The sequence below is a fragment of the Pogoniulus pusillus genome, chromosome 2 (assembly GCF_015220805.1).
Source record: "Pogoniulus pusillus isolate bPogPus1 chromosome 2, bPogPus1.pri, whole genome shotgun sequence".
NCBI lineage: Eukaryota > Metazoa > Chordata > Aves > Piciformes > Lybiidae > Pogoniulus > Pogoniulus pusillus.
The window spans coordinates 18,078,242-18,092,168 of NC_087265.1; the positions used below are offsets into that span (position 1 = coordinate 18,078,242).

The following is a 13,927-nucleotide window of genomic DNA, read 5'->3' on the forward strand; positions in this document are numbered from 1 at the left end:
TCTGACAGAGTTGTCAAAGCAGAGCTGTTCCATATGCATGTTTCATTCCCCTTTATGACAGAAAATGAGGTAGCCCTGCATCTATCCTGATTCATGTAGATTGCTACAGCCTTAGCTTGCTGCAATTGAATGCTGAAAACCCAGTTTCCAGCCTTTATTACAGTCCTAATTAAATTGTTGACAAAGCTGAGATAATATCAATATTTGGTTGGGTGTATTTGTTCTCGTGTAGTTCTGAAATCTCGAACCTGAGCCCAGCCTTTGCACCGTCCAAAACATGGCTTAACAGTCTACTCTTCATGGAGAATGTGCAGAAATTGCAAGTACCATGTTCTGCAGATGTCAGGTACTCACAATAAACTCATGCTTGCTCAAGAATGGACCTATTTGTGCCCCAAATGGGACTTACTTTGTTTTGATTTCTTTTAAAACTTCAATAACATATTTCACTTCAAAACGAACTTGTACTAGATGAAAAAGTAACCCATTTTTGCTGGGAAACCAGCCTCTTGTTCTATGGAAATCGTGCCTGCATTAGCAGCCGTTACTATGAAAATTGTCTCATTTTCAAATTCATAATGAAATGGCTTTTCATACATATAACACCCACTTTTTTTATTATTTTGTTTTGAACTGTTCTCATACCTCTTTGTGCCACTAAGTTCTTGTTTGCTTTTTTCCAAGAGCTACATTAGTGAAAAATACTCCATTAGGGAGAGGCATAAATACTAGCTGCTACTGCCTGATTTCAGTGACTCTAGCCTGAAGGTGCATTTTGAACTCTAATTAGGTTACTTTTGACCTGCACTGATGTGTGTGAGCTCAGAAGCTTGTTCACTGGTTTTCATGGCTGTTAAAATACAGAATGTGGAATTTATTTGTAGCTGTGTGGTGCTATTTCAAGAGCTTTGAGATGCAACACTGATGTTCAGAATAAGGAAACAGAGAGATTATTTCCCACTTTGCACAAGTGTCTAGGAGAGAAAGAAGATGCCCAGTACTAAAATAATCTTATGCACCTTCATATGTTCCTGATCAGAGCAACAATTCCAGCTCTCACAAGACCCATATGGAAATCCAGTATAGAAAGGCTCCAATACATCTATCAATAGGACTATGGGCATAGTGCTGAAGGGTTTTAAGAAATACATATCTTACTGGTGCATACTGGAATTGGTCTGGTTTTATAATGGACTCTGAGATAGGATATGGCCATCTCACTGAATCTAATCCTCTGCAGTCTCAGTCATGTGTTTAGTATCAGAAGCAAAACAGTGATCTCTGTGAGCTCCTGTAAGCTCTGAGCATTTCCCGACAGACTGAAGATAGACATAACTCCACCCCCAAATGATGATAATGTCCTACCAAGAAGATAAAGGGCCTGGCTAGTTTGATGAGTCCCTGTAGTACCAGAAGTAGGTTATATTCGAAGGTGAGATGATTGACTTTACTCTCAGAAACTTTCCCTTTCTTGTGTCTTTTCTTCAGTTATGGCTTCCTTCCAGAGATAATGATTTTTCAGTTGACTGTTCTCCCTTCTTGGTGTCAAGTCCACGTTCGTAGTCACAAGTTGGAAGCAAAAGGAGGTTTGAAGAACACACTCGTCTCATGCATCTCTATTTTCACATTTCATATTTATTTTTTTGCCAGGCACCAACCTTCATGATGGGCTTTGGCATTCTGTTAACATCAATGCCAGAAGACATCGCATTACACTGACACTAGATAACAATGCTGCCACTGCTAGCCATGCAACCACTGTCTCAAGGATCTACTCTGGGAACAGCTACTATTTTGGAGGTAGGTTGATTCAGACAGATGAAGGATGGGATTTTCATGATGCAGATATTTAGATTTTCACCACTGAAGGTCTCCTCAGGTGCACTCTGTTTGCAGCTCAGAGCAAAGGTTCTAACAACTGACTTTAGACCCCCTACTGAGCTGCAGTGCATAAATGTAGGAGAGAAGATTGAAGAATATGAGCAGAACCGCTTGCACAGCTGTAAAATGGACTCCTGATAGCAGTAGCCAGTGAGTACCTACATCTAGGTGGCAAAAGCTTGATAGCTGTATTAGCCACAAGTGTTTTTTCTAGTTAAAAGGTCTGAAGACTATTAGTCTTGCTAATACTCCTGTAGATATCACTGTCCTGATCATGCTCAGACACTTTAGATTTCAGAGCTTAATTGACATAAGGCTCAGAGATACTTAAGTACTGTGCTCTCATGGAAACAAATGCATATTTACCTCAATTTTGAAAACAGAACTGTCTTGAAAAATACTACCTTTTCCTTTTCAGAGTGCAAGCATTACTTTATTTAAAGGGAGTATTATCAATTGTCTTTTTATCTAATACATTTCTTTAGAATCATAGAATCATACAATCAGTCAGGGTTGGAAGGGACCACAAGGATCATCTAGTTCCAACCCACCTTCCATAGGCAGGGACATCCTACCCTAGGTCAGGTTGGCCAGAGCCTCATCCAGCCTGGCCTTAAACACCTCCAGGCATGGGGCCTCAACTACCTCCCTGAGCAACTCATTTGAGTTCTCACCACTCTCTCGGTGAATAGCTTCCTCCTCACATCCAGTCTGAACCTGCCCATGTCCAGCTTTGCTCCATTCCCCCTAGTCCTGTCACTACCTGATATCCTAAAAAGCCCCTCCCCAGCTTTTTTGTAGGCCCCCTTCAGATACTGGAAGGCCACAATAAGGTTACCAGGGAGCCTCCTCTTCTCCAGACTGAACAGCCCCAACTCTTTCAGTCTGCCCTCATAGGAGAGGTGTTCCAGCCCTCTTACCATAGTGAGGCTCTAATCTCAATGAACTCTCTGGATATAGCACTAAGTGAGGATGCGCAGAAGCTTTTGGATCTCAGAGCTGGCCACATGCTGAGGGAACTCAGATACAAATGGTTTTCTTGCTCATTGTCCACAGGATTTCATCCTTTCACTCTCTGCATTGCCTCAGGAGCAGAATTTAATTTTTAATAATTTTACAATCTCCACATTTCTTTGTGTTTCGTTTTGTTTTGTTTGTTTGTCTTGTTTTGTTTCTTCTTTACAGAAGGATTTATAGAACAGAAGATTGCATAGTACAAGGAATGGAAACACCTGGAATAATGTCTTCCAAGTTCTTGCATCAGGAAATCCCAACAAAAATAGATGAACATTCCAATATTATTCTCAGCCTCTTCTCTTTTTCCCACAGGGTGCCCTGACAATTTCACTGATTCCCAATGTTTAAATCCCATTACTGCTTTTCAAGGCTGTATGAGGCTCATCTTTATTGATAACCAGCCCAAGGATCTCATTTTAGTTCAGCAAGGTTCCCTGGGGAATTTTAGCGATTTACACATTGATCTGTGTGGCATCAAAGACAGGTAATTATTGTTTCCTCTTTCTTGTATTATTTTTTTTTTTTTCATTCTTGCTGTCTCTAAATACAGATACATTAAGTGAAAATTCTGATCTGGCAACATTATGGGTAATGGAGATACAATAGAAAATAGAAATTACAGCAAGGATAGTAGAAGTGGAGGGGAAATAGCTTCACTTACAGGAGGCTGACTTCAGATTGATATGTAGGAAATAGAGTATGCAAATTCAATCTATCTGCAGATAGGTGAAAGGATTAAATTTTATGCATAAACAACATTTGATTACTTTGAAGTTTTAGAGTGAAATGAAAGAGAAGGAAAAATTATTTGATTGATCAGAATGTGTCACCTGCTTAGCATATTAATGCTGGTTTTGCTTAAGTAGCTCATTTACAGTTTTTCTTGTTAGCATAGCACATTTATCATCAAGATACAGTACACCTCCTGTGGCATACTACCTGTTCAGTAGGACAATGTGATTGAATGCCTATATCTGCCAGAGACACATCTCAGTTTAAATACTGATGCGAATCTCTCCTAAACTGAAACCTGAAAAGAAACACAGATTTTTTTCTTAGCAAGAACAAAGGGAAAATAATCAAATGACTTTTAAAAATATTTAATAATTTCTCCTTTGTCTCCTATGGATTTTTAATATCTAAATATTTCTGAAATATTTCTGCATATGTGTTATTTGAAGTTAGCACATGGAATAAAAAGCTCTGATTTTGTAATGGTTAGTTGTCTTTTTTTTTTTAAATCAAGCTAAGTACTGAAAATGGAAATGAAACTACTGTAAATTGCATGTGCTTCAGTTAAGGGAATAGGCAGGGTATTTTGGAAAAGTGCTAGGAACTTAAGCATTGGATGTAATTTTTTTTGGATGTTACTTAGGTGAAGCTGAAAGCCAATCTCCATTATTGATTACTGTAGCAGAGATCAGCCTGCTGGAGCTGCAGTCTTTTGAATGTGGGCAAAACCTGTGTTATGGGAGATCTTTCTGCTCATTTTGTATGTTTATGATTGTTAACTTTTATGGAGAGAATACTGACTCTGCTAATCACATCTGTTTCCATGTTTAACAATGGCTGAATTCAAGGTCATATGAATTTCACACTTGGTGTGTGTGAAATGGCAAATAGAACTGGCAAGATGCAGCTGATTTAAAAGAGGAAGTAAAATGTAAACTTTCCTGAGAACTAAGAAAAATAATTTTGCTGTGTTCTTGGAAAAAAAAAAAACAACAGATTCTTTAAGAATGAGTGCACCATTCTAAGGTACCTTCTACATGGGCGTACTGGTAGATAGTAGGCTGAAGATGAGCCAGCAGTGTGCCCAGGTAGCCAAGAGAGCCAATGGGCATCCTGGCCTGCATCAGGAACAGTGTGGCCAGTAGGACAAGGGAGGTTATTCTTCCCCTGTACTCAGCACTGGTCAGGCCACACCTTGAGTACTGTGTCCACTTCTGGGCCCCTCAATTCAAGAGAGATGTTGAGGTGCTGGAATGTGTCCAGAGAAGGGCAATGAAGCTGGTGAAAGGCCTGGAACACAAACTCTATGAGGAGAGGCTGAGTGAGTTGGGGTTGTTTAGCCTGGAGAAGAGGAGGCTCATTGCTGTCTACAACTAGCTGAAGGGAGGCTGTAGCCAGGTGGCTACACAGAGAGTGATTTGCCATTGGAATGGGCTGCCCAGGGAGGTGGTGGAGTTGCCATCCCTGGAGGTGTTGTAGAAAAGCCTGGATGAGACAGTGCCATGGTCTAGTTGACTGGATAGGTCTGGGGGATAGGTTGGACTGGCTGATCTTGAAGGTCTCTTCCAACCTGGTTGATTCTCTGATTCGATGATTTATATTTTGAAACAATATGATTCTTCTATTATGATTCAGAGGTGCTGTGGTAAAGGTGATGGAATAGCTCATTCTGGAGATCACCTCTAAGCATATGGAGAAAAGGAAGATTAGCAGGTATAGTCAGCATGGATTCTGGAAGGGAAAATGATGCTTGACCAATCTGATAGCCTTCTATGATGATGTGACCAGCTAGGTAGATGAAAGCAGAGCAGTGAATGTTATTTGTCTCAACTTCAGCAAGGCTTTTGAAACTGTCTCCCATAACATCCTCATAGGTAAGAGTAGGATTAGATGGTTAGAGGAGTGGACAGTTAGGTGGATTGAGAAGTAGCCGAATGACAGAGTGCACAGAGTTGTGATCAATTGTGCATGATCTAGTTGGAGGCCTGTAGCTAGTGCTGTTCTCCAGAGATTAATATTTGGTTCAGTCTTGTTCAACATCTTCATCGAGGAGCTGGATGAAGGAACAAGCAATTTTGCTGATGATAGGAGGCTGGAGGAGTGGCTGGCATCTGTGGTATCACTGCCTAGATTATTTAGTAGACAAGATTTCAAAACCCTGTTAGATTACAAAAGGGGGAAAAAACAGATTTCCTTTGCAACTGGCAAAAGTGATTCTCTTTTGGCTAGGTTTGCATTTTAGTGGATGTGCCCTGAAAGGGAAGAGAGAAGCCTGCCACGTTGTGGTGTGCCCCTCCTAACCATTTACGAAAATTCTAGGTTCTGCAAACCTGTATTACAGTATCACACAGTATCACAGTATTGCAGCATAACTGGTTGATTCTGTGATTCTATTCTATGAATTGGTTACCAGAAACTATGCATAAAAAGGTTTAGGAGATTTTAATTCAAATGTAAATTGCTACCTAGCCTGCATGGTGTACTGCTGGGTTTGTTTTCAAATCTTGTTCAGATTGTTTCACTGCACAAAATGTCTGATACTTTCAGTCACGGTAATTCAACTAGTCACCAACTAGTGCTCTGTATCACAGCAGTGCAGTATAGGAAAGTTAGGGTCTGGTTCCAGTTGCCTAATATCCAGCTGCTCATTCACTCTGTGTAAAGTGTAATAAAACTTTGTAGAAGCATCTCCTTTCAGAAAAAAAGTGATCTCCCCTTTCCTACAATTTACTGCTGTGTGCACTGTAAAGCATGTGGTTTTGTAATGTTATCACGTGGGAATTATGTAGTTTAATTAACATGTAAATGGCACATTTGTCTTCGTTATCTAAGCAAAAAAACTCTTTTGAGGAATATGCCACTATTTGGAAAGCAGTTTATTTGTTACAGGCTTGTAGACCAAGATCATTCATGAAAGTGGTGGTTAGGGAGGTCACTGCAACTTGTGCCTGATCTTCAAAAGAGAATTAATGACTTTGTTTTGACAAATGATAAACTGGGACTACAACTGATGCCAGCAGTATGTTTTTGACAGAGAATCTAGTTGTGTAGGCATATTATACACTCCCACAACCTTCTCCACCCCAGGACGGAGCCGTCTGTGGGGACTAAACCTTAATATCTCATCAAATCTCATCTCTAGTGTTTGAACTATATGTGTGCTCAAGTGAACTTGGCATGAATGCCTTCTGTTTCCCTATATTTGTTAGTTCCATCTGTCAGTAACTATTTCTTGGGATCTCAATGCCTTATCACTAGCTGAGCTATCAGAAAGTACACACGAAAAATGAGGTTGTCCATAAAATATATTGAGTTTTGCTGTCTTTCCATTTGGTGGCTGAGGGACCAGCCAAGTGAAGATGCTTATGGAGACATGAAGGTCAACATCGATCTGACCCTGTGGCTGACCTGCTATAACCAGAGGGCTTTTACTAGAGACTTCTAAATGCTTTTGCAACCTCAGTGATCCTGTGAATGAGGCCACCTCTAGTAGCTACTCTGGTCCTGAGTAGTTGAGGATGTATCTGCAAGAGCTGGGATTAGCAGATGATGCATTGAAAAGTCATGCTTTTGGTAGGACATTAAGATGTTGTGCAGTCTGGAGTTAAACACAGCAATATGAACATTCCTGATGATGGAAGAAGGCAAGAAGGCTAGTTAGCACTACCTCCTATTAAAAGACTGCTTGTTTCTAGTCCTCATCTGCACTACCTGCATTACTAATGTTCTTACCACTACTGATCACCAAACTGGAAAAACATGGACTTGATGGATGGACCACTTTCTGGATAAGGAATTGGCTGGATAATTGCATGCAGAGACTGGTGATCAGTGGCACAATGTCCACCTGGAGACCAGTGACAAGCGGTGTCCCTCAGGGGTCAGTGCTGGGACCAGTGCTATTTAATGTCTTTATTAGTGATCTAGATGGAGGAAGCAAGTGCGCCCTCAGCACATTTGCAGATGACACCAAGTTGTGTGGCACAGTTGACTTGCTAGAGGGCAGGGATGCCATCCAGAGGGACCTGGACAGGCTGGAGAGGTGGGCCCAGGCCAAGCTCATGAAATTCAACAAGGCCAAATGTAAGGTCCTGCACCTGAGTCAGTGCAGTTCCAGGCACAAATCCAGGCTGGGTGGCAAATGACTGAAGAGCAGCCCTGGGAGTCTGGGTTAATGAAAAGCTCAACATGAACTGGCAGTGTGCACGTGCATCCCAGACAGCAACGGTGTCCTGGGCTGCATCAAGAGAAGTGTTGCCAGCAGGGCAAGGGAGGTGATTCTCCTCCTTTACTCTGCTCTAGTCAGACGCCACCTGGAGTACTGTGTACAGTTCTGGAGCCTCCAATACAAGAAGGACATTGAACTGTTGGAGCAAGTCCAGAGGAGTGCCACGAAGATGCTCAGAGGGCTGGAGCACCTCTGCTATGAGGAGGGGATACAAGAGTTGGGGCTTTTCAGCCTGGAGAAGAGAAGGCTTCGAGGAGACCTTACAGTGGCCTTGGCCTATCTGAAGAGGACCTACAAGAAGGCTGTGGAGGGACTATTAACAAGGTCTTGTAATGACAGGACGAGGGGTAATGGGGTTTAAACTGGAAGAGGGGAGATTCAAACTAGATGTTAGGAAGGGATTCTTTACAGTGAGAGTGGTGAGGCACTGGAACAGGTTGCCCAGGGAGGTTGTGGATGCTCCCTTTGTTGAGACGTTCAAGGCCATGTTGGATGTGTCCTTGAGCAACCTGTTCTAGTGGGAGGTGTCCCTGCCTATGGCCAGGGGCGGTGGGGTTGTTGGAACTAGATGATCCTTGAGATTCCTTCCAACCTAAACCATTCTACGATTCTATGATTTCAAGTCATCTCTGGTCTGCCCTCCCCTTGTATGGTACCTACATGTTGTCCCTTGGTGACACAATCTGTGCAAGGAGAGGCATCCACTTTCTATTGGTATCAGCTGTGTCTTCCCCACAAGCTCTAAAAAGCTGGACTTCCTTCAAAGAAGAAGCTATTCTGTAAACTCTTCCCTGTGCCTTTCTGAACAGGAAAGTAGAATTCATAGGAAGAAGCATTTTTTCCTGTAGTAATGCATTTGTAGGACTCTTGACATTATGCCCACTGCCTGTTGTTAGTCCAACTTTTTTTTTTCCTAATTCATAGTATTTATATTTTCTGTATTTGTCCAAGTGCAGAAGTTGACTAGTCTTTTCTCAGGATGTTGCAAAGTGTGGTGTTTACACTGGTCCTGTTAAAAACTGTTACAGGTCATAGCTGCCTGCAATGCATTTATACCCATTTTAATAATAGGCAAATACAAAATGAGACAACATCATGCTGTGACATCTGTCTACTCCATATATAAAGGGAAATGGTTTAACTTTATTGCTCTTCATTGCTGCTTTGTAAAGATTTCTGCATGGCTAGGAGTGCAAGTACACATCAGGTTGTTTGCAGGTGTTGGTGTATTAATATATCAGAAAATATATTTTCTTACAGCATGCTGACATTTCCCTCTAAGACATGGTACAGAACAAAAAATAACAACACAGAGTTGTGTAGAAGTAAATTGAATTCAGAGAATTTTTGTTGAAGAAAAGAAATATCTTTGTCTATGAAGATTTTGCATCAGTATATGTGCTACATTGGCCATCTCTAACCAAAAGCCATCTGGCATAGCCCCAAACAAATAAATGCAGACTCACTTTGAATTTATTTTCAGTTCAGAGTGATATAGATGAAGTTCACTGCTACAGGGACAGTGCAGCCTTTACTCTCTGTATTTTGCACTGTAAGTAATTTTCAGGAAAGGAGGCATCTTCTTGGGGGAAGGCATATTAAACCTTAAAGCTTTCAAATAAGAAAGTCTAATGAAAACAGAATAATACTTTCTGGTTTTGGCCCTTAATCTGTAGGGAAGATGTCAGTGTCAGAGGATGGGGAAGTGGCAAGCAGTATAAAAAAAAACCAATTTTCACAGAAGCCGTAAGTTAGAAGGGAATACTCCCTTTTTTTTTGAGCTCAAATAAGTTTCTGGCTTTAAGTGTATGGCTATGCTCCCTGTCCTTAACCTACAGATAGCATTTTAGGGGCTTAAAGATAGGAGCCGGAATGACTTTCCTAAGTACATCCAGTTTAGAGGAAAAAAACCCAAAAACACAAACACAAAACCAATACAACAGGATGTCTCTTTCCTAATGATGTGTTCACTTAACACATTTCTCCCTTCAGTGTATTACAGTATTTGCAAAAACTTCTTGAGCCTGTTAGCCTCATGGATATGGATTAGGGATGAGGGTTTAGAAACTTTCAACAGGGTAAGAAATCACAGCAGCATCTAATGCAGCAGCCGTCTGGATAGTGTGGCTGGTGCACAGCTCTCCTTTCAGTCTTTTTAACACTGATGAAAGGAAAGAGGCTGCTGTCTCCAGAGATGAAAATGCTTCCTTTCCCTGGCATATGTGTGTGGCAGAATGGAGGGTTCTCAAACTGAAAGAAACATAACCTGTGGATTTGGAGAGCAGTAACAGAAGTACTGTTTTCTCTAGTGCTAGTAGTGATTTTCAGATCTGAGATTCTGATTCAGTTCTGTCATGTGTAGCAACCTCAGATCAGTTGCTTGCTGGTGTAAACCTGACTCCTGAGATATAATATTGATACCAAGATATCAAAGTCTTAGCATGTACAGCCTTTATTTTGAAATTTGTGGTAACTGACAATTCTAAGCATATATTCAGTATATTTAAAGCCCAAACTGTTTCTTGAATGCCCCTGTCTATATGGAAAAAAAATAGATCTAGAAAACATAACCTTTGAAGATTTATTAAGCTCTGCTACTTTATCCACAAGAGATTGCTAAGGGAAGGCAGCCTTATGGTCCTCAGATGCTGGAAGGCTGCTGCAGTGCAGAAGGGAGTAATCATATTTCCTGACAAGAATGTATGGAAGTCACGGCATTGGCTGCCTGAGGAGACTGTCAAGTTTCTGTCACTGGAATGCTTTAAGAATAGGTTAGATGAGTCTGTGAGAAACAACAAACACAGGTATAGGTGATCTGCCTTGGGGTGTGAGCATGGACTATGTGATCTACTGAGTTCCCTCCAGCTCTGTGTAATTCTGTTGCATTCTCTCAGGCTTCTCCTTCAGCTGGAACATCTGTGTCTTGTTGTTGCTTCAGGAGTTCTGAAATGTCAACAACAATAACACTGCTTAAGAAAAAAAAAAAAAAAAAAAAAAAACAAACCACCCAAAAAACTAGCAAAACCCAAATAACAAAAGAAACCAAAACCATGGAAATATTTTTTCAGGAATTCAGCTCAGGATTTCTCCCACATGTGAGAAAGCTTATTTGATAGATGTATCTCTCACTCAAAGGCAGTGCTATGGTCGGGAGGGGGACCATGTAACCCAGAGATAATGCATTTGCAGCTTTTTTTCCTTTTTTTTTTTCCTCTTTTTTTTTTTTTAACATGATATATATGTGTTAAATTTTGTAGAGTAAGGAAATGAAGGAGAAGGAGCAACAGCTACTACTCATTTATCACTTCCCTGATTTGCTTTTTGCTTCAAGAAAGACATTCATTTCTGCAGCAGCAGGATGGATCTCTGTGATTGAAAAATACGTTGCCTTCTTTTTTCTTGGAATTTCTTTTTTTGCAGATTCCATGATGCCTATAAATGTTCATCTTAGGCTGTGTTTTTGTTTTTGATGAACAGTAACGTGATTTCCTTCTCTCCATTCTCCCTTGTCTCTTCATTTTCACACTATCTTGTGGCTTCTTGGAGTTGAGGTGTCTGTTCCATTTTTCAAATGTGGCCTAAATGAGGATCTTTAAGCTTTAGAGAAATGGGTGCTTTGTCTTTAAGCTATTAGAGAAATGGGTGCTGAGGCACTGGATGACTATGGAGACATCTTTCCATTAGTAAATCAAACCAGCAACTGTGTATTGACCCCTTTGCAATCTATATTTCAATTGCTGAAAGATGAAATGCAGATCCAGTTGGATGTATTCACGGACCTCAACCTTGACCTTACCAGTCCTTTACAAGAAGTACATCCTCTCTGAGCCACTTAAAAGTTGTTCCAAGTGCAGTTCAGACTATAAGAGTCAGTGAATAATAAAAAAGAATTTTCTCTTTACCACAAATTCAAATCTTACACAGCATCAAATTGGATGTTGTTAGATGCTGTAGATAGAGGTCAAATATAAAGGGAAAAGCCAGTAAGGCATACATGAATCCATAAGAAACTGGAAACTGGCAAATTATTCAATAGAGTACTCTTATTTCATTCTCATCTTTGCTGTGACACTGTCAGAGTAAGGAAATTGGAGAGGCACTGTTGATCTGAAGTCCAAAGGGAGGTGATAACTGTAGGACTAGAAAGCCCAAATTCCTTACCATTTCAAAAAGAAACTTTTCTTTGTCAGCAGATCTTTGTATCACTGTCGTTCAAAGCCAAAATGTTTTGCCATAGCAGTGCTAATCTCAAAATACATTGGTATCTAATTGTGTATTTTGCCAAGTACTAGTATTTTCTGCACTACATTTTCTCTTCTTATGTGGAATAATGGGAGCATGGGTTTGTACATGTGTGGGCAAACAATGGCAGGCATAGCCTGGAGGAAATTCAGGCAGCCTCTCCTTTAAAAATAAATTAAATGGGTAGGAAAACAAATATGCAGATGCCACGAATTTGGCCACACTGTTAAGAAGCTCTGGGATTTCCCATTCAGCAACTGGCTAGAATGGCAGATTTTTCAATGAGATGTACTATCTTCAGTCCAGAGGCTGATTGGTTGTTTGCTGTGGTTGGTGCTCTGTTAAGAGAATAAATGCAGGAATGTGGGCTCAAGAGATACTGTGGCTCAAGAATTGCCATGGATATTATGAAAATGTGCCGGAAAATCATTCAATCTCAGTCCAGAAACACTGTAATTTTCAACCCTTCATCATATGACACAGAGGCTCCCTTTGGGCTTAGCAAGGCTGTCTGCTCTTATAGCAGATGTACCCCTTGGAATACAGCACAAGGGCTGTGTGGGATACATCGTCAAGGGCTATGGTATTGCCTGAAGCATGTAGGCATGGGTTGGTTAATCTCATCCACTTCTTGCAAACAATGGGACAAACTATTAAGCAATCATTAGTCACAGAAAAGAAGTTTCCATTTCCAGAAGTTCTGGCACTCTGTGTGTGCATGGAGAGGCAAGATCTGGTGTAGTTTCCCCTACCAGTTCCTCCAAACTCTGTAAAGAAAAGTGCTTCAGAATCATTACAGTAGGTATAGATTGTGCCAAACAGCTGGGGGGGAAACTGGCCTCATTTTCCTCTGATTTGACAGGTCTCATGCAGATTGTGTCCTTTGCCCTTCAGGATGGACTTCCATCAGACTTTTTGAGGCACATCCTGTGATGTGATGCATCATCTTGAGTCACATCCTTAATGATGGCATTGGTTACATTACTACTTTGAACTCCTCAAACCTTGTCACAAAGTGTTGGGGTACGGAGGCTGGCAAGAGGTGAGATCGGGGTACTGATGACTCGAGACAGCAGCTTCTAGGCATCTGTGCATCAGTACAACTTTATTAGGGTAGTGCAGTGTCTTATATAGTGCTCAGAGGAGGTGTTTCCAGCCAGCCTGGGGCTGGCACAAGTGGACAGTACAGATTGGCCCCAAGTTATGTATAAGGCAGAGATAGGTTACCTGTGGTAAACAACCTGTGAGTACCACCCAGGGGGGCTGGCCAGGGTCAGCCGCCTGGGGCTGTGTCCGCCCCAGGGGCCAGCAGATCCCACCCCCTGACAGCTGTGCGTGTGTTGCTCATAGTCCTCAGCCTAGGCCCCTGGGAGCCTGTGAGGCTCCAAGGACACTTCCCATCACAGGGCCTGATGTTTACGTTCCATACCTCGTTGCAGGAGAAAGCTCCCCACAACAAAGGATGTGGTATTTAAACTGGCCAGTGACAGAGAAAACTCTGTTAAGGAGCCTGAAATTTCATTATTTTGCTACTCTTGAAATAGCTTGAAGCCCTAGAATGTTTGGTATCAAACCTGAAAGGGGTAGTACTAAGGCAGATGAAGATGCAAAGCATGTACATGCACTGTTATATTAAGTACTATACACCATTTGTAGTAGAGTATATGAGGCTAGGTAGACTTGGGATTAAGAAGGCCATTTATGTGTTGAACCTGTCATTATTCATAAATAAGCTATGAGGGTGTTTGGAGTCAGCTTTCCTTTAGGCTCAGATTTGCATGAAGGCATAGATAAATGCATGCATTTCTCTCAGTGTCTACAACTGCT

General features: G+C 41.3%; 1 protein-coding gene across 2 annotated transcripts in view; it reads left to right on the plus strand.

The window, feature by feature from the left end:
* The window catches only part of CNTNAP5 (contactin associated protein family member 5), a 366,715-nt gene that overhangs the window by 191,956 nt on the left and 160,832 nt on the right, over nucleotides 1-13,927 (plus strand). For both annotated transcript variants that reach the window (XM_064157679.1, XM_064157672.1), the window contains exons 9-10: nucleotides 1,651-1,800; nucleotides 3,211-3,382. In XM_064157679.1, the coding sequence (XP_064013749.1) occupies nucleotides 1,651-1,800; nucleotides 3,211-3,382 (322 nt within the window). The remainder of the gene's footprint in view (nucleotides 1-1,650; nucleotides 1,801-3,210; nucleotides 3,383-13,927) is intronic.